Source organism: Gymnoscopelus microlampas (genome assembly GCF_963454915.1).
Source record: "Gymnoscopelus microlampas genome assembly, chromosome: 12".
Lineage (NCBI taxonomy): Eukaryota > Metazoa > Chordata > Actinopteri > Myctophiformes > Myctophidae > Gymnoscopelus > Gymnoscopelus microlampas.
Genome location: NC_139949.1, coordinates 44,739,233 through 44,758,824, shown reverse-complemented (window position 1 = coordinate 44,758,824; position 19,592 = coordinate 44,739,233). Strand labels below are relative to the sequence as shown.

The 19,592-nt window shown below is 43.3% G+C and overlaps 2 protein-coding genes across 4 annotated transcripts in view; one reads left to right on the top strand and one right to left on the bottom strand.

The window, feature by feature from the left end:
• The first annotated feature begins 274 nt into the window (after positions 1–274).
• LOC311056529 (uncharacterized protein) lies at positions 275–5,103 on the top strand. The gene is made up of 6 exons (XM_084073216.1): positions 275–446; positions 1,844–2,035; positions 2,479–2,593; positions 3,320–3,392; positions 3,553–3,644; positions 3,847–5,103. Exons 2-6 carry the CDS (start codon positions 1,844–1,846, stop codon positions 5,094–5,096), a joined length of 1,722 nt encoding a protein of 573 aa, XP_083929342.1. The 5' UTR covers positions 275–446; the 3' UTR covers positions 5,097–5,103.
• Positions 5,097–19,592, bottom strand: part of dpp3 (dipeptidyl-peptidase 3) — a 26,989-nt gene continuing 12,493 nt past the window's right edge. For all 3 annotated transcript variants that reach the window (XM_084073211.1, XM_084073212.1, XM_084073213.1), the window contains exons 6-19: positions 19,286–19,360; positions 18,315–18,405; positions 16,997–17,127; positions 16,745–16,875; positions 16,408–16,466; positions 14,977–15,171; positions 14,736–14,848; positions 14,497–14,589; positions 13,929–13,991; positions 12,834–12,958; positions 11,682–11,802; positions 10,903–11,082; positions 8,950–9,112; positions 5,097–6,009 (exon numbers count right to left, since the gene is read on the bottom strand). In XM_084073211.1, coding sequence (XP_083929337.1) covers positions 5,867–6,009; positions 8,950–9,112; positions 10,903–11,082; positions 11,682–11,802; positions 12,834–12,958; positions 13,929–13,991; positions 14,497–14,589; positions 14,736–14,848; positions 14,977–15,171; positions 16,408–16,466; positions 16,745–16,875; positions 16,997–17,127; positions 18,315–18,405; positions 19,286–19,360 — 1,683 coding nt within the window. In that variant the 3' untranslated portion in view covers positions 5,097–5,866. The remainder of the gene's footprint in view (positions 6,010–8,949; positions 9,113–10,902; positions 11,083–11,681; positions 11,803–12,833; positions 12,959–13,928; positions 13,992–14,496; positions 14,590–14,735; positions 14,849–14,976; positions 15,172–16,407; positions 16,467–16,744; positions 16,876–16,996; positions 17,128–18,314; positions 18,406–19,285; positions 19,361–19,592) is intronic.

Genomic DNA, 19,592 nt, shown 5'->3' with positions numbered 1-19,592 from the left:
TAATAAGTACATTTTGAATTCCGGATTTTTACTTGTAAGTATTTCTACATTGCAGAATTGGTACTTTTACTTAAGTAAAAACATGTAGAAGTTTTTCTAACACTGGTTATTATTAGTAGCCTATTAATAGCAGTATTATTAGACAGTAGTAGGCTATTTAAGCCACTAGGCCGGGTTTCCATGATACAATGATTGGGAAAAATGAGACAGGTATTGGGTTAGGTTAGATCAGGTGGGACAAGGAGAAGGAGGGGCCTAAAATAACACACGGAGACATCTCAAGGTTTACAACTTAACTTCGAGTCATGACAGGACAGGCTAAAGTCTCAGGATAGTTGGGCTACTTCCTTGCCATATTAAATCTGAGGACACTAAAAAGCCCAGAGTATATACTATGATAAACAGCTCTCCACACGCACCAAGAGGACAATCGAGGCGAAGAAGAGGTATGCGAATCAGTTCTCTGCTCGGCCAGTCTACTGTAGATCTTTAGATGATGCAGAATTTTACAGTAGCCTACATGAGGAATCGTTCTATTAAAAGTATCTGTAGGTTTTGCGATGTTTATAGCCAAACCAAAATCTCGGCGCACAAGAATACGTTTTTTTATGTACTGCGTGCGATGCCAGAAGTTGTAGACCGTCCATGGATCCATGGACGGTCGTCTGTCACGACCGTCATGGCGAAACTTCAGCCTGGTGTTTGCACTTTCTCCCTTTTTGGCCAGTACATCTACATAAACGTTCAGATTTCAAATATAAAGTGCTTACCCCATGGCCACGGATGTTACAATTATGTATGGTCCCTCAAAAGTACCCGTATATTCCGTATTGTTCAATAAAAAGCATTTGAATCCGATCGGTGGCCATTTTGTTACGTATTTTTCTGCTTTCAACTACGCGAACCTATCGGTTTGGAGGTGTATTGCACTCTGATACACTACAACTCTATGAGAAAATGACCACCGATCGGATTAAAATGCTCTTCATTGAACAATACGGAAGATACGGGTACTTCTGAAAGACCGTACATAATTCTAACATCCGTGGCCATGGGATAAGCACTTTATATTTGAAATGTGAACGTTTATGTAGATGTACGGGACAAAAAAGGAGAACGTGCAAACACCAGGTTGAAGTTTATCGACGGTCGTGACAGACGACCGTAGTGTGATCTGCCTGTCTTTGAACATTTTTGCGTTTTTTAATCAATGTGAAAGTTTTATCTCCGCATCAAATGTAAATGACTGCTTTTTCCACGTCCATAATGCATTTTCTGTATGGATGTTGGTGCCTGGTCTTCTTACCTCCAAGCATCTAATATGTATGCCTCTGCTCACCAAGTCTGAACTTGTCTCAATCCTAGCCAGTAGCGTAGCCAGACTCAGGAGATTTATTATACATGTGTGTGCGTGTTAGTAAGTGTGTGGAATTGCTTGGAATTCTGGGCACAATTTCAACACATTACAATGGCTGCCCCAATTGTTATTAAACAATAACGTTTTCATACCATGGCATTGGCTCTTTTAAGGGCCCCAGACACAGGCAGATAGCCCAGGGCCCCTGTAAACGATCCCAACTTATCACTGTACTTACACCAGTGTTTTGTACACATGTCAGTCTTCTGCGAAATGATCATCTGCATTTGTGGTTATTGTGTGTGTGTGTGTGTGCGTGTGTGTGTGTGTGTGTGTGTGTGTGTGTGTGCCCTTCCAACTACCTTCATTACTATTAATAAGTGCTTGTGAGCATAAGTGCATTTAAATATGTGTTTTGGTGTGCTACAGAAAAAAATAATAACCATGTATATGTTTGTGTCTGTTTGTGTGTGTGCTGCCTCACAGATGGCACAGCAGGAGGAGCCTCTGTACGACTTCCCAGAGCCGTCGGAGAGTACAAGGGTGCCTCAGAGGGGACGGGAGTCCCTCAGGAGTATTAGCGTATTGGATCGTCTGCTGCTTACAGTTCCAGTTTGGCTACAGCTGTCCATCAACCCTGCTACTGCCCTGCACATTCTGCAGAGAGAGCCACCCGGGGTCAGGGCCATTCATGCATTGACATTTACACATAGAAAGATAAGACATAATACAGTAGACATAGCCTGGCATGGCCAGACTAATATCACTGCGTAGCCGAGGGCAATGGCAGATTCGTCTGGAACCAGGCTAAAGTAGACAGGCATGATCAGTTGCCGTGCATGCACATAAAAAACATACAGACACATACTATACACATACTGTACTGTACTCTTTAAACTCCTTTTTCCAAAACAATCTCAACTCAAAACTGTCCCGAATGAGTTTGTCACATGGGATTCGATCTAGATGTTGTAATTTTGCTTTTATTTCTTTAATTGCTACTTTTCACTTTTACTGGTGTTTTGCTGCACTTAACTGGTGTTTTACTTGGTAGCATTCTTGTCAACAAGCTCTGTAAAGGCACTATTAAAAAAGTATGATTGTTTGTTCCATGCCTACAGGCATTCCTGGTGCGCAAGTCTCGTACGTCTCGGAGGAATGTGCTGTGTGTCCGGCTGGCAGATGACAGCGTTCCATCCTTCGTTCAGCAGTTCAGCATCCGAGAGGAACACTCCAGTAAGACCCTGACACCCATTAACCCTTAATACATGTTGACAGCAGACATTTGGGATCAGACAGTGGGATAAAAAAAAAAACATTACACTCCTTATAATTTTCAAATTGTACGCCACGATGGGATGTTGTTAGATTGTATTGAAAGGAGTCACATTTCAACAGGCAAAAGTAATTGGCACTTTATCGTGGCCCATACAGATCCATGGTTACTTTTGCTCTTCAGAACAATTGTGACATTCCAGAACTTGTATAATAAAGAATAAAACTTTATTTTAACCATTCTGTATGGTAGAGTATGTTAATACTATGTAACTAGCACAAATGCAGTGGCTGGAGGTGGTCTCCCCATTCTTCCATTGAGACATTTACACCTTGGTGTTGGGTAGGACAACTACTGGTTTATAAGTAATGCTGCCTGAATCTCATAAACCCAATATCTCCCCTAGACAAGCAAGCATTCCTTCTCGACTGAGTGGTACATATTTGGACATCTAGGTTAGAATCCTGGGTGTTACAGTTGCTATTACCTCTCTGTCAGGAGAGGACATAAAAGCATTAAACTGCAGCTTTAAGTAGTAGTGTTATCAGCACTGAGAGTTCATGAACTAGACCCCACACAATGGAGTACATTCATATTGTTTATCTTCACTTTATTGTTCACTCTTGTTCTCTCCCTGTGTCCTTCCTGCCTTTGAACGTCCTGGCAATGCTTCCACCACCCTGCAGCTTTCTGTCTGGAGACATCAGCCATAACATTTCCAGATGTGCCGAAACTCATCGCCTTCTATTGCATCAGCAGGTAAACTCTCCTTGTAGTCTTCATCTGCTTCTAACTCCGATTTCGTGATGTTCATGCTACCACATCTCCCCCCCCCCTTTCTTCTGTCTTTTCCTGATTCATCATTATTTATAATTCATCGGTCAGTAGGAACTCATCTCTGTGTTTTTGTGTCTATCAGAGATGTATTACCGTTCCCTCTGGAGCTTCCTGAAGCCATTGCCAAGGCCACGTCTCACAAACAGCTTGAGTCCATCTCGCATATGGGAATAGGTATGTAATGTGACCACAACTTCCTGTGTTTTATAACCCTCTAAACTGGATGACATCCCAATCTCTTACCAATGTAATACACAGTTTAAGTGCTAAATATACCTATGAAACAATTATAGACCAGAATTAATAGAATTGGGATTGTAAACGAATCAATGAATGAATGGTCCCACAAGTACTGGTTTTGTCGTTTGTTGCACAGAATTCTGGAGTTCTCAGCTGAACTTTCGTGGGCCACGGGGGACTCCTAAAGCTCCGAAGGAGGCGGAGAAACAGCCACATCCAGAGACCACCGTCCCCACATCCCAGCCTATGCCTACATCTCAGCCCATAGCCGTCTCCCAGACAGGCACTGTCGCTCATCCCGCGGACCCGTGCAGCACACCGCCACAAACTGCCGGCGCCATCAGCAAAGATGACCTGAGTCCCACCCCCTTCCAGGAGTTCTGCCCGATCAAGACACGCAGTCCCGACGAAGTGAACTTTGGCTCCAGTCAGGGTGCGCTCTGCTTCATCAACCCCCTCTTCCTGCAGTCCCTGAACACCTTGCACCGGCGGCACATGTTCAAGCGCAGCCTTAAGATCCGGGTGTCCACAGAGACTTCAAGCCTCCTATCGCCTCCCACCGCCCCGCCTCCTCCGCCGCCGCTGATGCCCAAGAAAAGGGGCCGGTGTAAACCGAAGGACCGGGCATGGGGGGACACGCCAGCTTTGCCCCAGGAAGACACCCGTCAGCCTGAGCCTCAGGACCGGCTCAGCCCGGGTCTTATTGCTCAGGATGAGTCTGAATCCCAGGATGTCCAGCTCCAGCTGCAGACAGAGACTGAAAAGATCAGAGTAGAGGACAGAATACAGGCAAAGTCCCCCGGCTTCCAGTCTGAGATACAGGAGGGCCAGACACAGATAGAACAGGGCCAGGTTGGGACAGAGGCTGCAGAGGCGAGCAGGCCAACGATCGGCTCCCTCCCAGATGAATCCGACTACATGCAGCCTTCTCCCAGGGTCAACTTCCCCCCGTCTCCTTATCTTTCTCCCTCCCTCTCTCCTAGGACCCCCCCCTCTTTATTTCCCAAGGCCTCTCCGTCGTCGTCTCCACGCGTCTCCCCCTTGCTCTCTCCCAAGGTGCCATTCTCCCTCTCGCCCGTCACCTCTCCCTGCACAGAAGACGCGTACCACACACCCACCGGCACCCCGCTGACACACAGCCAGAGAGGCAAAGGAGGGGAACATGCTGAACAGAGAACTGGAGAAGAGGAGGAAGAGGCAGGTGTCAAGGAGATGCAGGATGAAGAGAACAAAGAGGGAGTGGAGGAGGACATGGGTTTTCTTTTACAGCACATGTGTGCTGCTTTTTCTCTGAATGACTTGGACAGGTGCAGTTCCCTCAGCAGTCTGGAGGAAGTTACAGAGACACCACCTTTGACCCCCCTGCCCCCAGAAATTAGCAGATAGTAGCTCTTACAAAACAAATTTATTTGTACAGAATCAACATACTTGTTCATACTTGTTACAGTTACAGTAATTTAATTGGTACCTGCCCAGTGAGTGTCATACTTTTCAGCCTGGTTATCAGAGAACAGCTTAACTTACGCTATATTGACCAGTCAATATGAACCTGCTTTGGTGACTGGTTAACAGTCCAGTCACCCAAACTACTCAAATGATCTTCCAACGGTAAGGTGCTTATTCTAAAGCCAAAATGTAATGTAATGTAATAAAAAAAAAGCCAAATATGATTAGGGATGGCTTTTCTTTTATCACCTCACAGCTTTAATTTGAAGGTCAACTGTTCCCCTGAAGGACTAGGACAACACTCACGCTTTGTCTGAAATTAATCACTTTAATGTAACGCCAGGCCAACTGTACGGTGGCTGGGAAGTACAAAACAAAACCATTTCAGAAACTTTTGCCAATCTGTTTTGTGAAATGTTGTGTTTTGCACTTTCCACCCGCCGTACAGACCAGCACTGTGAAGATAAATCCAGGTCTGGGAAACTCTCTGGCTGTATGGTTGTCTATGGCAGATCCATTGTAGGCCTAACACTGTGTTCTATGGCTTTATTTACAATACTCACTGGAGTCTGGTATTGTTCCCTTTCATGTATAGTTTTATTTTTTTTCTTTATTTTTGGGGGGGATTCTGTATGTTTAAAGAATGGTTTAAAAAAAGAAGGTTTCAGTTGGCATAGTGAGAGGAATCGAGTAAGCTGGAGCTTCTCCCATCAACACCAACAAGGCGCATCTCTCTTGTTAAGCTCCAACAGGTCGGCCTCTAGCTTCTCTGCGTTGTCCTGGAAACGGTCTATGAAGGAGCAAATCAAACCTGATGCGCTGCCGTCGTATTCCACCAGCTCTACGCTGTCACCTGGGGGTCAAACACAGACAGACAATAAATGTTTTGTACAAACTTGGACCCTTGGCTCAAGTTGCCTGGTTTGGGAACAAGGCTTTCTGGTTCCCTTCTGTGTCTGCCCTTCGACTCCTACCCTGTTAATTTCCTATCTGCTATCTATCAAGGAGAAGTAACAAACTGTAACCATGTGGATCCCAGGATCCACAAGGTAGGGTGTGGCTCCAATGTGGATCTCTGACTTATCATGACCAGCATGTGACGTCATTTATCTATACCGTCAGTCGTCTATGACATATGACTCAAAGGGTGCGTTCGGAAATATAGCACTGAGCGCACTGGCCAATACAAACTAATAGGCGAGTGCGCTCCCAGTGCGCATTTCCGAACACACACGCAAAATGTTGTCAACGTTTCAGCCTGATCAGAGCCCCCTTGGCTTGTGTTATAAAATGAAAGTTGAACTTTCATTTTACTTCAAAAGCGTAAAACATAATGTAAAAAGAGATTGGTGAAGGTACTAGTGCCAGTGTACACAAGAAATGTGGTGCTGATCGGTCCAGTGGTTTGCAAGATTAGCTCCTAACAAAAAGTGGAGTAGCGTGGACATGGGAGTTCAATATGATTGATATTTTACAGCAGCTACAGTCAACATTTTACTTTAAGCACTTAGGCCCTATTTTAATATAGCGAAAATAGCCAATCTACAAGCATAGGGATGCCAGGATTAAAGTAGTTTAATACATTTTGATGGCTATGAGAGAATGACATGTCACTTCCACTATGCAATTGTACTGTATCTGTATCTCTTCTGTGAGCAAGTTGGCTCCTCTTCTTGCCATCTATTTTTCATTCAGCTTTGTTGTTGGTCTTTTGAGCAAAAGAAAAAGCACCTCTGTTGTCTTTGCGACAGCAACGCAAAAACAAATAATGCCACTAGGAATTCTAACGGGTTGCCAAAATGTATTTTTCATTAAGTTGCCTGTAGCCACTTTAAATAAAGATATATTTTATATTCACCGTATCTTTTAACAGGGAGATTCACCGAAATCATTTTCTCTCTAGCTCTGTTGCTTCGCCTTTAAAATGATGTTATTCAGAAGTCTTGATTTCAGTAAATAAAGACAAACTATGGAGGTACATTTCTGAATTGTGAAATTACAGAAGACAATATCTAGTCAAATGGAATGTCAACGATATTAGGGATGCACCGAATATTCGGCCACCGAAACATATCGGCCGAAAATGGTTAAAAAATGCATTTTCGGCTTTCGGCCGAAAGGGTTTTAGCGCCGAAAGAATATCACCGAAAGACACCGAAACATATCGGCCGAAAGACACCGAAACATATCGGCCGAAAGACACCGAAACATATCGGCCGAAAGACACCAAAACATATCGGCCGAAAGACACCGAAACAATGCTATTTAAAGCCGCCTTAAAAGAAGGAAGAAGTGTTTGTTATGATCTCGCTGCACTGCTCTGCTGCACGCACGCAGGTTTAAAAAGGTCCGGTGTGGAACTTCTTTACAGTGTGTGAGACCGATGCGACACACGCTATGAAAAAAACATTCAGTCTCTGTGTGTGTGTGTGTGTGTGTGTGTGTGTGTGTGTGTGTGTGTGTGTGCGCGCGCGCAGCCAGGGCTGGCTGTGTGTGTGTGTGTGTGTGTGTGTGTGTGTGTGTGTGTGTGTGTGTGTGTGTGTGTGTGTGTGTGTGTGTGTGTGTGTGTGTGTGTGTGTGTGTGTGTGTGTGTGTGTGTGTGTGTGTGTGTGTGTGTGTGTGTGTGTGTGTGCGCGCCCGCTCGTTGTGCCTCGTTTAAAAAAATAATCCAGTAAACAGCCCAAATAAAGTAGTCCATTCAAGTAGATAGGGACAACACTTATTGTCGAGTTAAGCACAACATTTTAGATCCCTTTAGAGAGTTTAAAACTATCAATTCCAGCGGAGTTTGGTGTTAGCAGCTAGCACATAGCAATGACATATGGTACTTTTTTTGCCTTGAATATTCATGAAAGGCAGAGTGACATGGTTTGTTTTTTTGCCTTGAAAACAATGAAAGGCATACAATGTTGCTATACTCACTATGCCAAAATGGTATGGCTTTCATTCAGACAGTATGGCATACTCCTGGGTCTTGGCACCCACTAACTACATTGAAAACCTAACATCACTGTTACTGCTTAGATCAGGAGTTATTTTGTTGCATTGGAATTGCTGAGGTTTTAGACATATTTTAGTTTGTTCAAGACAGTATATTTAAATGTAATATTTTGTGGATTTAGTTTACTCGTTTTGAACCAATGCTGCACTCATTTGACTTGTGATTTAAAAAAGCATTATAAAAAAAATAGAAATGTACTTTTACTTGTACTTAAGTATTTTTAAAAGCATGTACTCTTGAATACTTAAGTACATTTAAAAGTAAGTACTTTTTTACTCTTACTTCAGTAACATTTTGACTGAGCTACTTTTAGTTGTAGTGGAGTAAATGTAACCAGGAGTACTCTGTACTCTTACTCAAGTACTGGGGTCGAGTACTCTGTCCACCTCTGGGCCTGGACGACCAGCCAATACATGCATGAGTGAATTCATTAATAAATAAAAAAGTTAAATAAAAATACAAAAAGTTTAAAAATATAAAAAATAATATTGCGCCACATGATCGGATGGGTGATCGGTATCGGATGACCAGACTTGATCATGATCGGATCGGTGATCGGTTTCAAAAAACCTGATCGGACCATGACCATCTCTATTATATATATGTATATATATATTTATCATATTCGGCCTTTCGGTATTCGGTTTTCGGCCAACTGTTTTCTATTTTCGGTTTTCGGTTTCGGCCAAGAATTTCCCATTCGGTGCATCCCTAAACGATATCTCTCCTATGTTAGTGTGCCACACCACACTGGTTCACAAAAAACATACAAAGGTGATTTAGTTAGTTTACCGTTGACGTTGGTGTTGGCCTGGACAAACATCTTACGGGCTTCCTTCCTCAGCAGTATGGTCTCCCTGAGCCGCAGGAAGTTGTAGGCGCCGGTGTCGTTGACGGCTGAGTAACCCTCGTACAGAGCCCTGCCCCCCTCCACGTCTGCCGTGGACTTGAACACCTATGAGATGACCACAAGGCAGTTGACGAAATGTTAGTGTGACACACACACTAACAATGTTAGTGTGACACCCATCAAACAGTGGGTGGGGACCCATATGTGGGTCGCGGACACATTTTTAAGGGTCGTGAGTAAATACCCCTTTATTCTTTGTTAAAAAAAAAGAAATCAAAAATGTCACAATTTTTTAAAAAGTTTTTCTCTTTTTGGGAACCACTGCATTAGATCATTTATAGGACACTGGCCAAACATGCTACATTGTGATATTGTTTTAATCTGAAAGGGTGGGAGACAGATAATTGGACAGCTGTCTTTTCACATAGCAAACCTGGCATCAAACACTTAAATCCAGAAGATCTGGTCAGTTTTTTTTGTTTAAACCAATACCTCTTAATAGCCAAACTCTCCTAAAAGCTGCGATTCCATTTGATTCCATTATGCTGAACTATCCCAAGAATCACAAGTACTATATAGTATGTGAAAGATAATCACATAATGTGTCCATAATTGTCTCCGCCAGGCCAAAGGCATGGCAAGAGAGTATGTTTTTACCCCCTGTCCGTCCGTCCTTCTGTCTGTGAACAGCTAATCTCTGGCACTGTTGGCCTGATCGCAACGAAACTTTGCACACACACTCCCTGGATGCCAATTCCAAACCTCTGACCCAAATTTTTCACATGGGCCTGTTATAGCGCCACCATGAGGCCGATTTCTGACCTGGCGGAGACCTGTGCTCCGAGGAGCACTTTTTCTAGTTTACGCTCTGCTGCTTTCTCTTTAGTCACTGAGATTCAAAAATCAGATTTCAGTAAATAAAGACAGAACATGGAGATAGTACATGTTTCTGTGTTTTCAATAAGTTAACAGTAGTTCCTCTCACCATAAAACAATATTTCAGAGCTCTAAAATATATTGTAGTAGAACTTGGAATGAGATTCTCGGTTGGTTTTGGCGACGAAGCAGTAGCGTATGGTGGGTTCTAACGTGGACCGGGCCAGATTCTTAAACCCCCCTCGCGGGCCGGCGGGGGGGGGGCTCGCGCAACGGTGGTTTGACGGGGAAACCGGTTTTTAATGGCCATCCATTAACAATCCGGCCGAATGCAAATAAGCCCGATTTGAAAACAAAGGCGAATTTCTGTGGTTGGCTACAACAGAATGGGTGATGGGGTGCTAATGTTGTTATGTTGATTTTTTGTTTTGTTTCCCCTGGGGGAGCAGAGTTTTCCAGACCGGGCCATGGCCCCATTGGCCTCTATGACGATACGCCCTTGCGACGAAGGGTATAATTTTGAAATCACATGATTATGGAAAAAGTGGAATATCTGCTTAACTCTGCATTTTTTACTGCTTACAAATCCAAAGTTCCATTGGGAGCAGTAAGAAGCCATGTCAATTCTGCTGTTCACTCCACTCTTTCGCATACTGTACATAAGACATATTTGTATGCATTTGTGAATCACTTAACCCTATATATTTCGTTGGCTGGAGTCCCCCACGGACTAAGCCCCTCATGTTTTCCCTCTATATAAAATCTCTTTGCCAAAAATAGCAGATGTACACGCTCACAACGTGTTGCAAGATCTGCTATTTTTGCCGACTGTTCACCCCAGAATAGGGACACTAAGGATCCTGGACGGAACACATCCCATGAACCTCTATGAATAGTACATAATCTAAATACATCATGAAAGACATAAAAAATATCTAAAACAAAAACATGTTAAGTGGGAGGGAGGTGCCCTCAAAAGCCTGCCGTGTATTACTGACTGATATTTTCCTTAGACGCACCTGCAGTTTGCAGAGGAACCTGCGGATGGCGTCCTTGCCCACGGTGTGGATCTTGCTGCGGTCTAGGGTGATCCGCGCGTCCGGCCGGCCGTCCAGTCCCGTCACCTCCTCCAATTTCACCAGGCCTTCACCGGCCTCCAGCAACACCCGCAGGATCACAAAACGTGCCTGCATGTGGGCCTGATAACCACACACACATACACAGTACACACACACACACACACACAACATAATGCATATTCCATAAGTGGTATAAACACAGCATGACAGACTTAAGCGCTCAGACTATTTAAAAAAAAAGATCACCAGTGTAAACTGGGACGGTCCCAATGTAATAAATACACAGAGTTTAGACCATGTGTCGTGCGGTTGTTTGGAAAGCACTTTGTAATGCTGTCGCTCTCTGAACAGCTTTACATTAATGAAGGTGATTATTCGTGGTTATGACGTGTTGTTAAATAGCCCAAGTGAAGCGTGACCGTGAGAGAGAGAGATTAAGTGAGATGGCGAAGAATACTGTATGACTACCGCTTTTAAAAGAGACTTAATACAATTGTAGAGAAATCTAAGCTGCATATCAGCCCAAATCGGGACAGTGAGAGCATGAGAGAGAGAACAGGAGAGAGACTGAGAGAAAGAGACAGAGAGAACGACAGATGTTTTAATTTCCTGACAAATGTTAATGTAGTTTTCAGAGAAAATATCACTATTGTTTATTTGTTTTTGGAGATAGACAGAGAGATATAGCTTGAGAGAGAGAGAGAGAGGGACAGAATTACCTGTCTCCAGCTCTGGCTCTCTGGTGTGTAGAACTCCAGGCCCAGTAGTCCGGCTCTGACCATGTTCAGCCAATTGACGTACACCACATCCTCGGCATCCTGGCCCTCATAACCGAAGATGCTGGAACACACACGTCCAGGGTTCGATTCGTAAAGAAAACATGCATTTTCATAACCACTTAAAGCCCTATATACTTCGATATACGACAAATAGCAGATCAGACAATCTACAAGCTCACAGCGCATCGATGCGTGAGGAGCTTTTTATAGGGGGGAATTTGGGGGAGGGGTGCATTTTAAATGTTTGAAAATGTGTCCAAAATCAGGGACGTCAGGGTTCATTTAATTAACAAACATTAACACATTAACTAAATTGACACATTAATTAAATTGTGATAAATAAATAAAAATATCAAACATAAAGACATTCTACATTATCCCAAAAGAAAATGCATGTATTTAATTTAGTCTGACCAGAAGCAGTGATTAAACCTATCCCCCAGGGCCATAAAAATGAATGATCAGAGGGGTGGGATGTCAAAAGCTGAGGCATCGAACACCCCCCCACCCCATTCCCCCATAAAACTAGAACCATACACACGCCATTCATCATTAGGCCTGGCGCCACGCTAGCACCCAGATGGCCGCTTGAGACAGTAACACCTACATACATATTGCTGGACAGAAAAGCCATAAAGCAATCTTTCACTGAGAGAAAGAGAGAGAGAGAGGGAGGAGGGGGGGGGTGAAGATGGAGTAAAACAGGAAAACCGTAACAGAGAAAAGAATGAGAGCAAACGAATGAGACTGGAGCAAAACATTAACCCATTAAAACCGGGAAAGCATCTTTGTGATTTTAGAGAGAGAGGTGGGGGGGGGTTGGCGGCCAAACACACAATTTTGGGGGTCCTTGACATGAAATAGTTTGAGCACCACTGATATAGTGACATAAGTTTTTCAGAAAAACGTTTTAGAAGACATTTGTAGAATCGGCCTCAGGTCTTAATGGGTTAAGATGGGGAGAAATAAAGAACATGGAAGATAAAAAGAGAGTGCAGGGACAAGTGAATGCAGCCTATGATGAACTGTGTAAATCAAAAGGAAAGGTGGTGGACTTTAACAACGGCCAAAGAGCAGCCTGCGGACACATACCTGAGCACTTCCTTGTTCAGGCACAGGTAGAGGCCCACACACTCTGCACGGCATTCTTCGTAGGTCGAGGCGATGGTGGAGAACTTGCTGTCCCACGTCTCACTGCCTTTATACCAGCTCGACACCTGCAATACAAAAAAGAGAAAAAGTAAATTATGTGAATTTTGGGATCCACATGGGTGAGATCAATCTAGAAAGACGCACTGCCACGTTCAAGAGAAGTTTTATTAATGTTGTGTAGACTTTCCTCAGGTTTGATCCACATGGGAACAGCATGGCTCCAATGTGGATGTCGGACTACATATGGTCAGCCTGCGATGTCAAGTCATCCGTGACAACAGTCAGTAATGATACGCATGACTCCCAATTAGGGCAAGGTTTCGGTCTGATCAGAGCCCCATTAACCAATTATAACATTCAAGTTAAGTACATATATTTTTTTAAAGTATAAAACATATGCGAAAAGAAATTAGTGGAGGTATTTGGCCTACTGGCAGCGGGGACAAGAAATTTGGCACTGACCGCGATTAGCTCCGAACACACACAGACGACAAAGACAAATTTAACACAAGAAAAACCACACACGGGCGGCGCAGGAGTAAAGTACATGCGCACCACCACAGAGTCTAGGGGTTTTATACCACTGTTGTGCAACCGGCTTGTGCAACCGACAAACACAATTAGCTGTGTTCAGGGGAGGGAAGCCAGACAGAGAGGGTTGGCAGGTTAAGAACTAAAACAACATACGGTACATGCACCCATAAAAAGCTACCAATTTTGCCAGTCATGTTGGTGATTTTCCACACCTACCTTTTTTTTAAGATACATTTTTGGGCTCTTTATGCCTTTATTGATAGGACAGTAGTTTGACAGGAAATGGGGAGGGAGAGATGGGGAAGGAAAGGCCGTCCGGATCGGGACTCGAACCCGCGACTCGATGTCACGCTACATTGAGCCTAGGAGCCCGGGACCGCTACGCCAGCCGCCCGGGCTGAAGTCAGTGCTTTTGTAATGCAATATGTACACAGGAGGTCAAAAAAACATGCACCAACTCACAGCCTTCTCTCTCTCTCTCTCACACACACACAAACTGACCAGTTGTCCTGTCTCTGGGTTGGTAACCTTCGTCTGGTCAAAGTTGAACTTGCCCTTGTCGTCCTAAACAGAGAAACAGAGGGGACAGAGAGGACGAACCCGTTAGTGTGCACCCTTGTGACAGCTTACCAAAGTTTCTCACGAGTCAACTCAAAAGGAAAAAGAAAAAGCTGTTTTTTATCTACTTCACTGATGTGTCAAAAAGTGTGCACGGTTGTTGGCTCATACTTTCACTAATTGCAGTTCTTCTAATAATGGATTTGCTGAGGGTTCAAAGTGCTTATTGTCACATTCACATACAATACAATTCATAGCAAAATAGGCAGTGACGTTCTTGTACTTAAAGAAAATAAGAATAAGATACAACGGTGAAATAGTAGTAATAAAGAGGAATAATAAAACAAAACGGCCACAGACACACAGATATATATACACACAGTAAGCTATGTATATGAATATCACCACCACTTAAGTGGCTGCATGTGTGGCAATAAAGTGAACATTCTAAAGCGCAGGAAAATAGCAGGAAATTCCAGGTTTATTGTGAGTCCTTGACTATGCTACTGACCTTGACAAACAGTTTACCACTGCCATGACCGAGCAGCTCATGGAGTCCAACCTGCACCTCAAACGATGGGCCTTTCCACTTAATATACACATCCTGAAACACACACAAATACAGACACACAACATGAATGGATTCATTCGAGTGGGTGTGCTACCGGCGGTAACAATTTCTCTGAGACGTAATTTGGGGATTGAATGCATAATGTGCCGTGTGTGTATGTATGCGTGTGCACATCACACCTTGTCGTCCTCCTCCAAGAAAGTGAGTTTGTCCTTTTGTGTCGCGTAGGCTACAGCCAGCACGTTGCCAAGCGACACATTCTTAAAGCCCTCCGACTGTCTGATGTCATCGTCTACACATGCACACACACAGACACACACACACTGTTATCTCAGACACAGCAGAGGGCAAGACTAAGAAAAACTGAAGATTGAGCCAAGAAACTAGACTGTGGTGGTGTGATGTGCATCTAATACGTACAGTTGGGGATGTTGATGCCAGCAGGTATTCCACTGCCTGCGAAGGTGAGTACGTCGAGCGAGGTGAAGTCCGGCTTGAGGAAGGTGTCTTTCTCGTAGTCTCTGGGCCAGGGCAGCTCGGGGAGCAGTACCTCCGCAGAACTCACCAGCTTGGCGAAACGCTCGCTCATAGCCTTGTTCACCACAGCCACGAACCCTGGTAGCACAGTGGGATATTGTATTTAGTGGTTTTCTGTGTAACAGTTCAAGTATTTGGATTGAACCGTTTTCAGTAGATGACTCGTCCCTTGGGTGACTCATTTTCCATGGCAATGCACCATATGCCATTAACACAGCATCTCATAGAAACATGACAGCCCTGTCTGATCAGCATGGCCAATGCGCTCATTTGGTAAAAATAGTAAAAGATTGGTTATCAAAAGGATTAAGTGTCACCGCTGTTCAGCAGAGTTCAGTTTTCTCACAGTTGGAGCCCAATGCAGGCCACATTTAAAGAAAAAACATGAACTGAATGTTATTTTATTTGACCACTTTAGCCTATTCAAACATATTCAAACCTATAACATGCATAAATTATGGACGATAGGTTGAAAGTGGTTAAAGATCAGGACACATCGGCTGCATAATTGCCAATACCGATTCATTCAAATAATGGCTGATATATGGGCCAGACCGATGTATCTGTCTAGCTCTACAAGAACCTTAAGGAGGTAGTACTATGATCTATAACTAAAAAGGTACACACTTAATGGTGAAATGATGTAGGAGATGCATCCATATAACAACACTACCTGATAACAAGTCAGGGACACAATGGCCAGTGCCCTCTTTATTTTGCCATTCACAGTACACGAACATCTGCTTCAACTTTCAACTTCACTTCAAAAGAACACATTCAAAAGAACAAGTGAACTGCACAGCTCCTACCCAATCCATCTAATCTCGGGGACTCCGATAAAGCCTCACGAGATCTCCGCCTACTCATCTGGTGACATTTAAATTCAATGAATAGGATAAAACGGAGTGGAAACCATGTGAAAAAACCTGCATTTCAAAACCAATTGAAATACTTTACGGTGACTTAATGGTTTTCTACAATATTCTAGCCTATATGTCTGAATTTAGATGTCCCCAGCTGTACCAGTAAGCCGAGATCTCCGATCATCTGGCTATGTGACACCAACTGCAAATATAGTGGTCCTGCAAATCAAAGTGCAGATTCATCATTTTGAATCCTGCACATACTTAGTAAAAGTATGTAGAAAATGCCATCTATTTTTTGCATACGAACATCTAGTCACCAAAATATTTGCAGATAATTTGCCAGCATCGTAAAAGATCCTTCTAACCACGATTAATGTGTTTAGAGTGGCAAGAGAAAACTTAATATTACCGTTCCTAAACATTTTGGAAAAAACTAAACAGAAGTTACCTTCAAACTCTCCTCTGGAGCCAAACGGGTCCCTGTAGCTCTCTATGAAACCTATGTAGCTGAGAAGAACAGATGGAGGATAAGAGAACATATTAGAAGATTTAGGATCTCATCAATATAGATCCAAACTTTTGATCCATACAGTATCCAAATGTTGATCTGTTGGTGACAATAAACACCTCAGAGAGCAGCAGTGTGCAGACTCTGTCCAGCGTATGGACAATTATGCATGTTCTATTTGTTCAAGACCACCACATTTAGAAATCTTGTTTAGGGGGAATAACACTGCTACTTAAATGGGGGATGCATTAATTACAGAAAATATTGCAAACTTTACCTCTCTACGATTGGTCCCTTATCTTTGATCCAGTAGCGGGAGCCCTCCTTGTGGGCGTCCACCGAGCCGAAGGTGAAACTGCGGCAGTACTCCTCCAACATCCGCCGCTGGTTGTCGTTGGCGGAGTGGGCCTGTCAACCAATCACAGAGTCACAACCGCTTGCATCCGTCGCTTTCAGCATTGATTGTGAACAGTGATTTAACTTTGCCTCTAAAAAAAAAGGAATATTTTACCCCTGCTCCTTCACTAACCTGTGCTTGTTGGAGGTAGTGGCTGACCTTCTCCATGAGAGGAGCGTAGTCGCCTCTCTTCACCTGGAACTCCTTGCCCTCGAACGTGAAGTTGCCGCAGCGCGACGCACATTCCCCCTCTGTCGCGCAGTCTGTAGAACGATATAGCAGATATTAGCTTACAGCAGTCTCAACAAAGCTAAACCCCAAAAGACCACTGAAAACTGGGGGATGAGTTATTTGCCATTCAGTTCAACATAATATTTTATCCTTCATCTACGTATTTAGGGGAAACTCCCAGAAGAAACCTTTTTTTTGTTTGTTATGGAATTATAAAGTATTCACAAATGATGATTTTGGTATTCGTTAACGTGTCTCATTGTGAAATGTTTCTCCTTCAGAGGGGTCAAAATGTGGTCAATATCCCATACTGGACAACTTCTCCGACCACAGCTACTTCTACAGTACTACTAGTAATAACATGTTATACTGATCCTTTAAAACCAGGATCAAATGTGTTTTCACAAACACACAAAAAGGTGGGAAAACATTTCTAATTAGAGAAACAAAAATGAAAAGAAAAAAAAAGACCATTACAGAGGTTAAAACAAGAGATCAAAAAGACATGCACATCCCAAAACCAAGTTGGATGCGTGCTTGATCCAAGAATACATCATGACATAGAAACAGAAATATCTGCCAAACAAATGGCTCCCGTTAAAAAGATTTTGAAGTGGTAAAGTTTCGTGCCACACAGTCTCTTCTGAGGAATCTCAGGAATCGCAGACTTCTGACCTCAGAAGTTAAAAGGAGGACATAAAACAAGTGGCTTGACTGAAAAATGTACGTCTTTGACCAGTAGAACAAAACGTATAAAAATGAAGTCAGACAAATTGTACATATACACAGTTCTTATTCAATGCAGATGACTGCAATTATTATGCTGAGTCTGGCTGACTTAATCAACCACTCTTTAAGTACCACTTAATCATGTACTCTTTGTACTCAATTCTCTATGAATTGAGTACAAAGGACCCCAATGGAAACAAGCCATAGGCTTTCTTGGGTTTTAGCTGACCTTGTATTGAACTGTACTTTCCTGTGCTTTTTTCTGCAAACCGCTAATAAAGTATTCAATCAATCAATCACAAAAACCCTATTTCATACCAACGATGGTGTCACACGAAAATAGCAGATCTACAAGCTCACAACGCATCCCAGGGCAACACGTTGTGGAGCTTGATCTGCTGTTTTCTTTTATAAAGACATAAAGACATGGCTAAAATAGGGATGCCAGGGTTATTTGTGCAACAAACATAAGATAAAAAAACACCCTGACCTTTTTTGACAGCCGATGCCAGGCGCACCTCGTAGCAAGCCTTTCCTCCATTCTCCCTCTTGAACAGACGGGTGTTGTAGGCAGACAGGTTCTAGAGACAGAACAAAACATTTTTAAAGAAGAAATAATACAAGGAGAATGACATGACAAGAACAAAAGGTGGGAGAAAGCGTTGGGATTTCTCGATCGTCATGGATGACCAAAAACAAGTTCTACAAAGAAGCCTTTGGGTGTCCGTGGGATGGTAGTATCTCGAGACAGACTGCTGGCTCACACAATTTAGAAATAATTCCGCCAAACAGTCTGCACAACAGACTGTAAAGCAGGTGCCCGCCTCCCGCCACTTCCGTTTCGTCTTGGCAGTCGAGGAAATTTGTTCTGTAAATCTATTTAGTCAAAGCATATCTAGGCTAGTGCTTGGCTAGCTGGATGAGATATTTCTTAACTCAGAGCTGGGCTGAGCAACCACCTCTTTTTGATAGGGTTGGGCAATATTATCGATATGGCGATATACCGCGATATTTTATTTCCCGATAGTGTATCGTGATACTCAGGCCGTCGTATCGATGATACTTGTTTGTTTTTACTAATTATTGACTTGTTCAATGCTTGCATTGTTCTGATTGGCAGCCTACAATGAGACGTAAAAGCAACGGTGGTTTTCACTGTCTGGCACTGGGTGATCACGCTAGCCCTTGGAAAACGACCAAGTTATCCTGTACCCGAAAAGCTTGCCCACCCGTCTTAACTGAAAGGAGAGACCAGAAGTGGTCTGCAGTTGAATTCGGGGGTGCATTGTGTTCTGTGGTCGACATTCTATTCAGTATGAGGCTGTGGATGCGGACATGCTTTGTCAGGTTGAAAAGAAAAGAGAGTTCCTTTCGCAAAATGTGTCTTGAATTTGGCTGTGGTGTAAGGAGTGACTATTCAGAGAGACCCGGTAGGATGTAAAGGGCTTGCTGGCTGCTGACCTGTGAGTCGAGGAACTTTTGGGCCAGCTCGGCGTCCTCCAAAACACAGTTCCCTGAGAAATAGGTGGTAATGCCCTGCATCACACAAGAGGAAGAAGACGTTAGTAACCATACCAGGTAGTTGGAATACATCTTTTGGGTTAGTGATATTTTTTGGTTAAAACAAAACATTTGTTAAAAGGTTAAAGCACTATTGTGATGGTAATCATTCCTATAGTGTTTGTTCAGTAACAGGAGTCTCCCCGTCTCTCCAGCTATTTAATAAACAGAAAATACATTTTCAGTTGGGTTACACATTTTGTAGTGT